Consider the following 14,862-nt stretch of genomic DNA (forward strand, 5'->3'; position numbering starts at 1 on the left):
TCTATCCACGTGTCGAGTGAATTTCTTTCCTGTAAGTTCATAGGATATAACTTTGCCGGGCATGGTAACGATGCCTCTGGAACAAGTTCGATTGGATGATTGTAGGGCTTTCTTGTAGGCATTCATTCTGACTGCTTCTTAGAGAACACATCACCATACTCGTGGAAGTGTTTAGGGACATAGGCTGACCAGTAGTCTTTGTCCTGTTCTCCATTTTGTGGTGCTCTATCCTGATTCCTCTTGGTGTCAAGGTCCATAATAAGTGACACTACAGCTTGTGCATCAGGGTCTTCTGATAATGACATCCATCTATTGAAGCTGTCCATGTCGTCCCAGTTGTCACCTAACTCCTGGGAACCGACGAACTCCATCAGGTCTTCGATGTGGAGGATGTTTGTGTCTTCCAGGTCCTCCTTCTGAACTGCTACCTGTGAGGGTGCACATCTGTGTGGGCACTGGGTGAAATTGACCGTGAGTTTTCTCCAATCCACTTCGGGATTATGCTCCTTGAGGAAACTCATGCCTAGTATAACGTCTTTGTGGCCTATATCGGTAACCAGAAGACTTTGTCTGCTTATGTGATTTCTGATAGTTATACTGAGAAGAACCCTTTTCTTAATGGTTCCACCCTTGTTGTGAGATGCATCTGCATTATAAACCCTAATCTCCTTCTCAAGTGAGATTGTAGCAAAATTCAACTGATCAACCAGCCATGGGTTGATGTAACAAGAATATGCTCCTGAATCGAGGAGCGCCTCAGTCTGGACTTCCCTTACTCCCTGTTTGAGGTGAACAGGTAAATCGATCACATGTTTTGACAAACCAGTTGATGCAATGTATAAAAAATCTGATACTGGTACATGCGAGATCGAGTAGGTACTGTTACAATGTCTATGGAAACTCTGGCCAGACCTCAGAGAACCTGCTGAAAAAGATCCTCATCATCTTCTTCCCCCGTAATTCTAGCTGCTTCAACAGCTGGTTCCGGTTCTGCCTCCTTTTCCTTTCCCTTCATGTCATAGCTGGCGATGAAAGCATGGACTGCTTCTTCCCTCACCTTGCCATCATCGGAGCTGCTTGATGTCACCGTTGTGGATATTGCCTCATTGCTTGTCCCCATTTCAGCATTTCAAATTTGCCTTTGTACTTGGGGTCTGGGCAATGCTGTTTAAATACGAAGAGGTGTTTCCCGCATCGTACGCACAATTTCTTTTCTAGCCATCCTTCTTGCTCCTTGGTGAGCGTGGATACTCGATCCATGACCATTGCGTTAGGGTCTTTCAGAGCCCGTGGTGCCAATGATGCCATTGTTGTCCCACGCTGTCCTGCCTTATCAGCTCTGAACTTTGACTCGAGTTGTAGACAGAGGTCGAGATACTCCGGCCATGTGGTCGGGTCGGCGATACCTAAGCTGTCTCGTGTCACCATTGCTTGGCGCACGTTCTTGTCACGATGTTCAGCGATATAACCGATGAGTGCAGTGTGCCCCAGGTTGGTCTTGATGGCCCACTGGTGGAACGTTTCTGTGAAGGAGACCATGGTAGGGTAGGTCTTTGCACAGAGCCCCTTCAGGTGTTGTTGCGCATCTTTGTCCGGGTCGAGTGTCCTGTAATTCACCTTGAGAACATCAACAAAGTCATCCGATGTGCTGAGTGATTGCCGTGCTGCTGCCTTGGTTGCATATTCTGACATATAGGTGAATGCACCACCTTCTAAGTGTAGCAGGGCTGTGGTGATCTTGTGCTTGTCATCATTGATCTCATTCCACCGCATCCATGTGCCAAGTTGTTGAAGCCAATCCTCCAGACTTCCTTTGCCCGAGTAGTGTGGAGGTTCAGCAATTTTGACGTGGGGCTTGTGTGACTGGACCATGCCGGAGGTGTAACCTTGCATCGCTGTGATGCCGCTTGCTTTCAGTGAAGCTAACTCATGTCGCAGCTTGGTGTTTGCTGCCTTGGTTTCCATCATTTCTTTTCCCATATGTAGCATGGCCCCTTGCATCCCTGTGAGGTCATCGTTGAGTACCGTTATGTGCGCATCTTGCGCTAGATTGTCCTTGAGTTTTCTGACTTCCGTTGAGAGGACTGCTTCCTTCAATCGGTGCTCGCTTCAGTTCATCTGGATGACCACGTCGAAAGCTCATTTGTGCTTGTACAGTTTGTTTCTGAGCACATTGTAAATCTTTGTGACCTCCATGTGGATCATGAGCTTTGTAGCGATGATGACCCATTTGCAGATGTGATCCAGAACTTCTCTGGGAGCGGACTGCCTGAGCGCATCTTGTAGATGCTCAAATTGTTGCCCATTAAACTCCTAAGTGGGAGGGACATACATGGGTAAAAGTGATGGTGTCGGGGATGCAGGTCCTCTGACTTGTGATGCAGAGTCCTGGAATCCTAGCCCAGGCTCAGGTGAATTGCATTGTGAGGCATGTGGGATGCTTCCATCATGTGCTGCCTCAATGTTTAGGTGGAGTATCTCATCCATTCTCTGTCTGAATGTGGATGCATATGCACGATCAGCTCCCTCCATTGTGAAGTATGTATGTATAGACTTAATACAAAAATTTCAAATATCGCTTCTTGGCGATGAAGACCAGAGCTTTGGCTATTTCCTGTAGCCTTTCCTCCTTTCCTATCTGCTTGAAGCTAATGCCCCCTATTTCCAGACAGACCATATTGATGACCTGTTTCTCAATGAACGTGTACATGCACGTTCCAGTGTGTAGGTCAGCACAGACCTTGTTGAGTTCTGTGGCGAGGCTGTAGATTGGTCCTTGGTGCTCATCCTTGAGACAATACAAGAATGCTCCTAGTATTGATTGGAGCCTGAAGCGTGTGGCATTGACCTGCTTCTTAAGGGTCTCGATGTGAATCGTCGGTCTGACTCGTGATGGGAGTGGACGAATCGGGCAAGCAACTGTGTTTATCTTTATGAAGTTCGGTAGTGGCCGCACTGAGATTAGAGCAATGATTGGGGGAGGGACTGCATTGGATGTGATGAGCTCTGCAGATGGTGCCAGCTTGTGACTACAAGTGGTGAGACGTCCCTTTCTAGGCTTGTAGCATTTGAGTGGTGGGGTGCGATCGTGAGGCTTGTGAATGATTCCACGCTTTATGATGTGTGTTGTATCGACGAGCCTGGCTGCTGCACGCTGCCTGTCTGTGGACGATGCATCTAGTGACACAAGTGTGAGGAGCCTTCCGCACTTCTTGTTTATCTCCTGATGCTGGTAGTGAGCATTAAGGTCAATCCTGGGAGTGGCCTTGCACTTTGGTGCCTTTGGCAGCTCAGAGTCTTGCTGAGGCTCACGCCGGGTAGAGATTGGATTGGAAGTTGTGTTAAAAAAGCCACACGCTACAGCTGAAACTGCTTGCACTGAAAATACATGGCCACTTGTGTTAGACACTAAGCAGAGGTGCAGAAAATGATCAGATTGTTTCTAATGTCACAGCACCACTGGACAAGAGAGCAAAGAGACTAAAAAGGGACAGTCACGTGGAACATGTCACCCTGATCCCCCTGAATCCTTATGTGGTGCAAAGAGCCTAGAACTTACTTGTCGATGAAGCAAGTGCAGGGAAGGGTGAGAGATATATGGTGGAGCTGATAGGCTCAGTAAGGTGCTACAGTGATAGACGAGGAGAAACAATCTGAGGTTTCGTTCTCTACATGCTGGTCTTATATACACATACAGCGGGCTATCTTACCTAAGCTACCTATCTACGGGTATAAGCTAATGGCCGTACATGAAACAATGGAATGTCCAGAAGTAGAACAATAAGTGGGAAGATCGATGGTCACCGCAGTAATGCATGTGAACATTGTGCCTATCCTGGTTTCCCTTTTGTTCTTCAGTGTGAACATCGTGCCTATCTAGGCTTCTGGCTAAACTAATAGGAAGCGGAAGGCCAATGCGTAACAATAGTCCTTGTTCCCTTTGTTCCCAAATGGGTTCCTCTATTGTATCCTGGAATAGACAAGTCCGACCATATCATCCATGGGTCTGAACCATAACATGTGATGTGAACTATCACCTGATCTCTACGTGTCGTGTCTGTGGCTGAGTGGCATGAGATATTGATGAAGCATGTGATCTGTGGCATGAGAAAGATCACGTGCAGACTTTATGACAAAAATCTGTGACATTCACCTATCTATAGCTTGAGGGACCCCTTGTACTAGTACCCCAGATGATAGGTCTGCCACTATATAAGGGACACAGATCAGGGCAGGAAGATTAACCTCTCCCTCCTTGTTTCTAAGAACCTGTTCTCTGCACTAGAACCTTGTTCCTAAGGAGTAACTCGATACTTTTGATCATCGGCATCAGTTGGGATCTGCACTCGCTCTCAGAGGTATTTAAGCTCGTGCACTTGTCTGAAGTCAGATCAGCGAACCTAGTAACCTGCAGGTGAATGTGCAATAGCTGATCAGCAAGGATCTAGCAAGGGTAGAGTGAGAACCTCACTGCTACATTGTCTACTAGGGTCACAAGACACACTATAAAGATAAATCGGGTCACGTGTTAGAAAGGTTCTCAGGGAACACTTCATAACAGCATGTCACCATCACCTTCATTGGTGTGAAATGTTGAATGAGCTACATGCTAGTGCAGCATGCGCAGGAACACACAGCAAGGTGAGGACCTAGTGGGCAAGGCTACAAGACTCCCAGTTAAGGAATTGAGTCTCTCAGTGGAGAAGTCACTATAGATTGTGGTGTAGCTATCTGGTATGTATACATGTGGGTAAAGACCTCATATACCAGGTCTGGGACCTCTGGTATCTACAGCCACATCTATCTACATAGATGAGTAATACTACAGTATCTAACACATGATCTGTGGCTGTGTGTACAGGCCAATGGCATATTTACTCTCTATCGTACGATACTCTATGAATATCCTGATTGGTCAATGTCCTATCGTATGATCCCTTGGGATTATATTATTGAACATTGTCCTTTCATACCCTTCTTCATACTGTGATCTTTGTAGATTACTTGAAATATATTATTCCTTCAACATGAAATGGCAACAGCGATGTGGACAGTGGGTGATACAGAGTACCTGAGGTGTGAGCTGCAGCTTCCACTGCTTCATGTACGTTGGGGATGATCTTGCGAACCCATTGGCAGACACTGCGATCTTGACTAGCACAAGCTCTTTGAATGAGCTGAATGAAAGGAGACTTTCGATTTCAGGTGTTCTGTGTTCCCATAAATGTCCACCAGAGCTCAAGGCTATTTTGAAACAATGGACAACATGATTGAATGAATTATATGTCGAAGACTCTGAGACAAGATGCGTCACATCACTTAGTGTCACAGCCATCCCGTCTCATCAATCAGGAGTCCTACAAGTTGCAGTGACTGTTGCACACCTCATTCTCGAAGCATGGATATCTGCATCGCGCACTAGAATACCTGCTCATCAAGAGTTTTACTGCGAGACAAGAGAGCTGCGAGTATTTCAGTAAGGGATCTTGCGTCCCACCGACTTTGTTCATGTGCTGTGTTTATGATATATAAATTCGATCGCTCTACCCAAATGCCAGTTTGCAATATCATTACATGGATGAATTCCCCCATGGTACTGTTCATTAACTGCAGCAGTATCACATTAGTGGTTTAATTCACACTCATAGTCGAGGTGTACCACCATCGGGTATAATGCATAGTTCTCTTTCTGACAGCGTTCTAAACTTTTCATTCATAACATGCTCAAAAACCCAGCTCACAATGGAAATTTTGTGCTGACAGGCCAGAATTGGCATGTGCGGTAGACACGCAGTTGACAGGGTCACACCACATCATCATGATCAGTACACACTGGCAGTTGTACGTGGCTGATCAGATTTAGGAGACTGGCGTACATGTCCGTGGTATAGGGCACGAGGAAATAGCCAATGCTAATTAGCTGCTGCTATTTTACCTATGTAATTTACTGGTAATTTATGGTCAATTTTGAAAGGGCTGAAAATCAGTGGTAAATTACGGTTAAATAGTAAGCACCCGCTAGCGGGAAGGGGGGTGTTCAGGATGTCGGTTAGCGTCGGCAATGACGTGAAGGGTGAGAGATATCCGCCAAGAGGAACTAATGCTGTTTGGACTTGTATAGGATAATGATTTTCCTTATTGCCCATTCATGGCATGAAAGTGTGTTATTCATCATCCTTGACTGAGCAACCATGGAAACTCTGCGAGGAGAATTTCGACACTGCATCAACTCCTCCAGAACCTTCCTGACATGATTCCCTATAAAGCACTCCATGAATCTGCCTTTGCTTCATTCAGCATGGATGTGAACAATGCCCTTGACCCCGAAGAGCAATGAATGACGTTCAACCAAGCACTCGAAGCTCGTCTTGGTCCATGCACTGGTCCGAGGAACACATTTCTGTTAAAGGAGCGAGAGCCAGGGATTGAGATGCTTGTAGGTGTGTTTGAAGACAATTTGATACACCTTGGAGAGCATGTTCACTTCCAAAAATGGGCAGCTGATTCTATCACAGATGCAGAAAATGTTTATCTTGCAGCTAACATTCCAGTAAGCTTGGATAGTAAATTGACAGTGCATACGTGTATGATGACATAATTGTAGCTGCCACTTGCACCATTGATAGATGTAGCCCCTTCTGTGGCTGACAAGTCCAAACATGAGCCTATTGCACTCATTCTTGTCGAGGGAAGTGGTGGCACACACTCGCTTATGACTATTCTGGGAAAGCACTGAGAGAATAAGCTGAAGAAGCAAGCAAGTACCAGCAAAAAGGTGACAAAGCAAGCACCATGACCGGACACAAAGAAGCTGACATCATACCTTGATCCGGACTTCATATCAAGTGACGAGGATGATGATGGTCGAGGAAGTGGTATGAAGCTGCATCTCCTGCTACCACAGCTCACCAAGCCATGCAGACGCACTAATGAGCCTGAGAAGAAGTGTGTGCAATGCATCGCAAGCGCATCATGCAAGACATCGTGGACCTGGCCTTGTAACTTGAGTTGAGTTTTGAATCATGCAAAAAAGTGCGGATATCTTTCTGCAGATCTAAAGTGTGCTGCGTTGGAGCTCTTGGCAGTGAAGTTTCATGGTAATCAGCTGGGCCTAGAGGGTATTAAGCCAGAGAATAGCAGGGGGTCAGAGACAAAGCCAGAGAGCAATGATGATCATGCAGAGACCAAGACACAGCCCATTAAGAAGGTGAAGACAGAGTCAGACATTTTCCAGAAATATCAAGATGTTGGGAAGCAGGAACTCAAGACCTGCTGTGATTGTGAGTACTCAGCTAGCTGTGAAATGACAGCAAACAACTGAGAGAGATGAAGGGGGAACAGTGCATGGAAGGTTTGCATCTAGAGGTGACGCAGAAGCCAAATGTAGAAGATGATGGAGAAATAAAACAAAACAATGCCCGAGAGGACACGGCCTGGGGTGATGTACATGAAGTATGTGCAATAGAACAGTTCTGGGGCAGGTCTAACAGGCTCCGGACAGAATACAGGGATCTCAGAATGAGTGCGTATCATATCCGCCGCTGCATTCTGCTGGCATGCAAGGCACGGCCAACAGTGAGAGCAAAGAGGTGAGCTCTGATGTGTAGTAGAGGCTGAAGTCTGAGAGGTGAACTGAGACCACTGTCCCTGTTGTTGTTCACTGCTGTGCAAGCCACTTCACATTCTAAGTCTTGTAGGTACACAGTTCGAAAGCTCCCGCCTCGTTCTCTATCTATGCATTCTTTAAATATCGCAATTCCAGGATGCACTCACCCTGGTCCTCGCTCCATTTTTTATCACGCTTGGCCCCCAACCCGTTGACTTGTTCTGCTATTTCTCATTGTCTCAGAGGGTCTGCTGCTGCTGACCACTCCATCGCACCACGTTCCAAACCTGCATTTCGCTATTCATTTAAGTAGAGACCCACTCATTTCAGCTCCTGGTTTGCCACCCCAATGCTCGGCATCCACTGCATCAAGTCTTGCTGACTTCCTCCGCAACCTCATAACCACGTTCCCATTCACCTGCCTCACTGTTGCAATGGTTCACTTTTGCCCTAATCTGACCTCATCCCTCTGCCTGAGACTGGATGCTCCCTCCAATGGCCTTCTGTCAGCTTTGCCCCCTAGAGTCTGAGGACCCACCCCGAGACTCTGTCCGCATCCGAGTCTCTGCCTGTCCTTGCCCCTCCCCCATCTCTTCTCCCACCCAGCCATGTCTCACACCACACAGGCTCAGCTTGATTCTCTGGCCATCACCTGTGCCATCTGGCTCTGTTGCTACCTCCTCTTGCTTGAGGTGCTGGCATTCAAGCACGCCCATATCCCGTCCGGGTCGCATCCTGCTGTGGTTGAGTGGTATCACTGGCGCACTGCCGTTCAGTCACTTTTGGTATGTCTATCGACATGCTCTCCTGCACATGCCAGTCTGAGGTCCTCTTGTAGCACTGGGCAGCTTCTGCTCATTTGGACCTTGTGGCGTCCGGTTTGCATGTCCACTCGATTGACTCCTACCTGTTGATACACACCGAGATATTCTGCAATCGGAAAATGCCGGAAACTGTGTCCGACTGTTGCACAATCAGATAGCGAGTCACCACGATCTGGAAAGACAAACACTGAGCTAGAGCAGTCCAGAGTGGGCAAAGAAGACTTTACTGACAGCTTAAAAACACGGAACCATGTGAAGGGGTCAGAAGGTGAACATGAGACACGAAAATGACGAGCGAGCCATGAGGAAGCATATCCGATTACAAGGTGCAGCATGAGAGCAGAACATGACTGGTTAGGCAACTCGAAAATGAACAAGTGCACTAACTGAATGGAAGATAGGGTAGTGGAACGACAGATCCTGATAGGACCAGACTTCCAGTTCTCTGACTGTATGATATGGAGAGGGGGCAGGGACGAGCTTTGCGACAGGTTTCAATGGATCGGAAACACATTTCAGTGACTCAGCTGGCTCATTTCTGATCCACTATATAATCTACACTGTACATAGGAATAACAAGAGAGTTTTCGACAGAGTTCCCCATGCAGCAGTGCTCAGTTCTTGTCTTATCTACGCTAGGGCATCGTGCCTGACTACGTCTACATTTATTGCGATCACGTTCTACGTCTCTGGGATTCTCGACACTGAGAGAGGCAGCACTCTCAGCAGTGGCCTCTAGCTCAACTCAGGTTTCAGCCAGATAAGCCACGTTATCGCATTCTCATATCTCACGCCATCGCATTTTGCTCACACGTCACCAGTTACAAGTCTCAAACCAGAAATTCATTCCCATCGGATCCCGTAGCCTCGCTAGCACCCAGGAGTTCATCGTTAGCACTTGTTCTAGTCAGAAGCACTTAGAGCTTCATCGTTAGTGCTTTACCCAGTTCAGAGGCTGTTAGGAGGTTGCTCATCAGCGCTTCACCCAGTTCGGAGGCTATTAGGGCTTCATCATCAGCACTTGACCAGTGCTTTCCAGATATAGCAGGTCCTCATGCCACAGCCCAGACCTTCAGCCATCATAGTTCATGAGTACGGAAGTCGTGAGTTGCATCTACATCCACACACTCCCACATTCCAGCTTTCCACTGTTTCCCAGTTAGAGGTGTTCATACAGTCGAGTCCGACACTCACTGATCCAGAACCATTGACCAATCTGACTCCGTTTCAAGCAACACAGCTGAATGACTCCTGGCCACCCATCACTGCATTATCATCTGAAGTTTTCTGTGACTGTAGCCCAAAGGGACTGCAGACGGACAGAGCCCCAGTTCACCTTCCACCAGTAGAGGTTTGGTTAGGAGCACTGCTCATGGCCAAGATGCAGTTGAGCATATCACCATGGATCCACAAACTGCACATGCTCATCGATTCCTTGCTGACCCCTGGCAGTGCCCTGACCAGCAGGACTCACTCCGCCATCACTTCAGAGGATAATCTCGATCACACGCTGCACCTCGAGGACTTCGGTGGTCAGTTCTGATATGAGGCACCTGGATGTGTACTGGTCTGCCCTGGATGGGTGTCACATGTTGTGTACCATCCCATAGCGTAAAAATGGGTAGCCACCCTGTACTGTGTACTCCACCCTAAGCCTGACACACCATGTACCTGTCCTGTAGGGACTGTGCCTGTAGCCTGCCTGAGAAAACTCATTCTGAACCTATGCTCGTCCGCAACATGTACTTGACCCGAGAGAACACATTCTATGCGAGGGCAGCCCAGAACGCCACCTCACACCATGGCGATCATGCACTTGCACTGCTTGTAGTGTGTAATAGGACTCCCGATTATCTCTATGAGAGGCCAGTCAGCTATCCGGACATGAACAGACACTTATGAGGCCGTAGGTCAGTCCGCAATCTGGACAAAATGACCTCGCAGTGTCTGAAAGGCCTGTCAAAATGTCCAGACATTTTCCATATATTCAGATAGGCCAGTCTGGCATCTGAACATGAAACAAAGGGAAGGTTGAGGAAAATAGTAGCATTTTACTTTAAGCCACAAAACAAATATGTACAAACAAAATTGAACAGGTGGGCCTCTGAAATGGTCAGTCACAATGTCCAGACAGAAATTTCAGGTCCCGGAGGCTGGACAGCTGTTCAGACATAAACTCCGAAGAAGGTTGTCTGGACAGGAAGTCCAAAAATCAGTGATTTTTGGACCGACGTCCCATAGGGATAATCAGGGGTCTACAAGTGCCACGACTCTGCGTGACCGGTTGATACCAGAGGAAGCTGTGAGACTGCAGCTAGAGATCATCCATTATCTTCAAGGCATATGCGACTTGATGATCTCTTTCGATGGTGGAAAAATTCGAAAACTCAAGGGCATATACACAATTCATATCACCACGTCAGAATGTCGAGGCTTCCTGATGGATCTGAATGATGCATCTCATATCAGTCACACTGCAAAGTACATTGTGGAGATACTCAGGCCAGTTATCGAGAGCGTTGGCACATCCAATATCTCGACGGTGGTGTCAGACAACACAGAAAACACATGCAAGGCATGCAAGATGATATGCGAGTTGTTCGGGCATATATTGAATCTGCAAGACTGTTGTCACGAAATGAACCTGGCTCCATTACAGATTGGTGAGCTGCCAGAATTCACATCTGTGCATGATGATAGAGTTATTTTATTATATTCAATCATCAACTAACATACCTTATTGCTAGATGATTGCTGATCTGAAGGCAATTTTGCTGTTCATGCACAAATCAACCTACACTGCGGAACACTTCAAGGATGCCCGTGCGGCTTTTAACATCAAGAATGGCCTGACAACAATTGAAGAAACACACTTCAGTACATATACATGGGCGGCAATCTCAGTGTGCGACTGCTTACCTGCGTTCCGTGATATCACCAGCAAGCCTGAATTGGGTATTATCATTGACGTTCCGGTGATTTCTGAATGTTGTACTCACAATGAATGGTCTGCTGATGTAACTCAGTCTAAGAGAGATGTATTCAGGCAGAATAGCTATGACACAATCGAGTTTGAGTATAATCTCACAAGATTTATTGCACTTACAAGTCCTTTCGCGAAGGCTATCAAGTGTCTTGAGTCATCTCACTCAACCATTGCTGATGTTTACTTGTTCTTAAGGCTCCAACTATTTATACTATTTACACTCCTGAGGTGTAAATAAATAATATATAGTAAACAGTTATCTACATGTCATATAAACAGTTTATATAAAGTTTATATAGTTTTTTTGGTCCCATCTTTTGATGGAGTTCTACTCAACTGTGAGCAGCTTCTGTGATTGTTGAGGCCTTTAAGGACCTGTTTGCATCAGCAAGCACATGACAGTGAGCAGAAAACAAGCATTCAATGTCAACATTTGCACCAGAAATGACCAGAAAATCTTATGTCATACAAGAAATGACAAGAAACTCATGTTCATGAGCCTATATGATGATAAACTGTCAGTGGTGACTGCTGTTAAACACTAGGACTTTCAATTGGCTCACTGTTGTGCTGTCAAATCTAGCAATTGTGCACTCAATAGCCCTATATCACCATAAAACTATTTATACTACAGTGACCCACAAAACTGTTGATAAGATTGCTTACTTTGACTTGTATGGTAAATATCTCCTCAATGACTGGGCCAAATAAATGTCATAAGAGCTCATTTGAAAGCCTATTATCATGGCTTTCCAATGCCACTTTGTTTATATTTTTAGCCTATTTTGATCTCAAGATATTTGATACTCTTTGAGGGCCACTCTTATCAACAGTTTTGTGGCACATATTCAGGTTCTACAAAACTCATACTTTCAGTACTTGATATAGCCTCCCTTTGCCTTCACAACTGCATCCACCCTCCTTGGCATACTTTCAATCAGATTCTGACACACTTCCTTTCCAATAGCCTCCCATTCCTTCTCTACCCTTTCCCACAACTCAGTAATTCCCTTTGATGGTTCCTGATACTCTGCAAGCTTCTTTTTGAGGTGACCCCACAAATTCTCTATGGGATTGAGATCTGGGGATTGAGAGGGCCATAGCATGATGTTGAAATCATGGACTTTGAACCAATCCTTGGCCTTCTTGCTGGTGTGCTTGAGGTCATTGTCTTGCTGGAACACCACATCCTCCACAGTTTTGCCCCAATCCTCCTGCAGCTCATCCTCCAAAATGCTGACATAAAGGTCTGCATCCATCCTGCCATCAATATTGCAGGCATACCCCACACCATCCCAGCCCATACAGCCCCACATCATCAAGGATCCACCTCCAAACTTCTGAGTTCCTTCCACCAACTTATCACTGAGGCTCTCCCCTGGCTTCTTCCACACCCATTTCCTTCCATCTGACCCCATCCTGTTAATCTTGGTCTCATCTGACTATACCACCCTTCTTCAGTCCTCTACAGTCCAATACTGGTGAGCCAAAGTGAAGTCCATCCTCTCCTTCTGATGCCTTGCAGAGAGTAAAGGCCTTTTTTGCTTCACTACAGCCTTCATTCCTGCCTCCTTGAACCTCTTCACACTGTCTCTGCATTGACAACCCTCCCAGTAATGTTTGCAAGAGCTCTGGCCACAGCAGGAGATGTGGTAGCCTTGCCAGTCCCAATGAGTCAAGTAGCACAGCGAAGATTGGCAGTAGTAAGAAGGGAAGGATGCCCTTCTTTGGCCTTAGGAATGGTGGGGCAGTGTGTGGAGCACAGTTTACTGATAATAGAATAGTGTAGCCCAGTCAAAGCTTGAATTTCTCGAACAAATTTGCCATTCTGAAGCAAAGCGATGACATGGTTGACAGTTTCAGTAGCAACAGCTTTTGGCATGATGTTGGTTGAGTGTGAAGAGTTGCGTATGGCTGTTTGTACATTGTTCATGTTGAAACATGATCATCCAATCAATATTCCCACAAGGAACCTTGTCAACACATCAAGAATCACAATATTCTGAGAACTTGTGTGTGCACCACAAAACTGTAGATAAGAGTGGCCCTCAAAGAGTATCAAATATCTTGAGATCAAAATAGGCTAAAAATATAAACAAAGTGGCATTGGAAAGCCATGATAATAGGCTTTCAAATGAGCTCTTATGACATTTATTTGGTCCAGTGGTTGAGGAGATATTTACCATACAATTTGAAGTAAGCAATCGTATCAACAGTTTTGTGGGTCACTGTATATATATACATCTATTTACTATGTACAGGCCCAACTGTAAATAAACAGATATAGTAAACAGTTAAAACTATGTAACATAGTAAATAGATAGAAATGTTGGAGCCTTACTTGTTCTGACTCGCCGTTGTTGTCCATCTCATCGATCTGTTCACGAACAATGTGATCAATCTGTCCCCATCAACAATAGATGCAGTGTGAGCCATTACCGATCACCGTTTCAAGAAGATGATCGACGATGCACCTGGAGGCATCTACATTACTGCATTTTACTTGGATCCTCATAAATCATCTCTCATTAGCTCGCTGATTGTCATGACTCACCGGCAAGTAACTCAGGTTACCGTGATGCCACCGTCTTCAAGCATCTCAACCCGCTCACTGTTCCTTCCATACGGCTTGCACCATCAAGCAGGTTTGGCACTGCTGAGAAGCAGAAACTCACAAATGAAGCATCCGATGACCCTGTCTTATGTCGTGTTGACTTGAGCTTGCAATGTATACTGAAGAACGAATACAGCGGTGTTGCCACCAGTCTCAAGAGTGATGAGCTTCATGCTGCCATGAAACTCAGGAATCCTCATCTTGCACACTTGACACCAGCTCAAGCCTTAAAAGGCCTGCAATCTGAACTGCGAGCATATGCAAAGAAGCACGAACCGTTTGACAAGCCACTTCGTGATGGACAGAGCATGTGAGATTGGTGGATGCGGAGACAGAAGGATGCTGATGCGACAGTTCTTGGGGTGAGCTGCCAGCACTTTAACGGTTTGAACAGATGATGACTTGAAATGGGTTGTTACTAGGCACTCGGCATCAAGATCTACTCGGCAGTTCCAAACTCCATGGCAGATGAGCGAACAATGTCGATGGTGACATGGCTCAATGACACCACAGACATGAAGCAATTTGTGCATGTGACAAATGCTTAGCAAATGTCGACAGGTTTTTTGCCTTTGTGATCTCAATTTGCTACAGTTCCTTCCCACATTCCATATTAAGTATTTGCATAATAATATGTTAGAGGCAGAAATTTAAAATCATGTATTTTAAGAAATGACACCATTTTCAAACTCACCAAATACATTTAGAATTTAAGCACTGTTGAATGTAATCATACATTTTGAATTTCAAACTATGACATGTATAAAGTATCCAGTAGCAGATGAAGGTGTAATTACGGTGAATGACTTTCATTCTAGTAATCTTGGCTAGA

The 14,862-nt window shown here is 45.8% G+C and overlaps 3 protein-coding genes across 3 annotated transcripts; 2 read left to right on the forward strand and 1 right to left on the reverse strand.

Annotated features, from left to right (window-relative positions):
• Positions 1-122: 122 nt before the first annotated feature.
• On the reverse strand, positions 123-1,893 carry LAESUDRAFT_754304 (uncharacterized protein; the record flags this gene model as incomplete). The annotated part of the gene is made up of 4 exons (XM_040911869.1): positions 123-544; positions 599-779; positions 923-1,073; positions 1,205-1,893. The coding sequence occupies 4 exons, from the start codon at positions 1,891-1,893 to the stop codon at positions 123-125; spliced, it is 1,443 nt and encodes a 480-aa protein (XP_040769393.1).
• A 6,321-nt stretch (positions 1,894-8,214) lies between these two features.
• LAESUDRAFT_754305 (uncharacterized protein) lies at positions 8,215-8,588 on the forward strand (the record flags this gene model as incomplete). Its single annotated transcript, XM_040911870.1, has 2 exons — positions 8,215-8,391; positions 8,445-8,588. The coding sequence occupies 2 exons, from the start codon at positions 8,215-8,217 to the stop codon at positions 8,586-8,588; spliced, it is 321 nt and encodes a 106-aa protein (XP_040769394.1).
• A 1,964-nt stretch (positions 8,589-10,552) lies between these two features.
• LAESUDRAFT_640794 (uncharacterized protein) lies at positions 10,553-14,344 on the forward strand (the record flags this gene model as incomplete). Its single annotated transcript, XM_040903620.1, has 4 exons — positions 10,553-11,131; positions 11,178-11,399; positions 11,457-11,644; positions 14,182-14,344. The coding sequence occupies 4 exons, from the start codon at positions 10,553-10,555 to the stop codon at positions 14,342-14,344; spliced, it is 1,152 nt and encodes a 383-aa protein (XP_040769395.1).
• Between the last annotated feature and the right edge of the window lie 518 nt (positions 14,345-14,862).

The sequence above is a fragment of the Laetiporus sulphureus genome (genome assembly GCF_001632365.1).
Source record: "Laetiporus sulphureus 93-53 unplaced genomic scaffold LAESUscaffold_2, whole genome shotgun sequence".
NCBI classification, from domain to species: Eukaryota; Fungi; Basidiomycota; class Agaricomycetes; order Polyporales; family Laetiporaceae; genus Laetiporus; species Laetiporus sulphureus.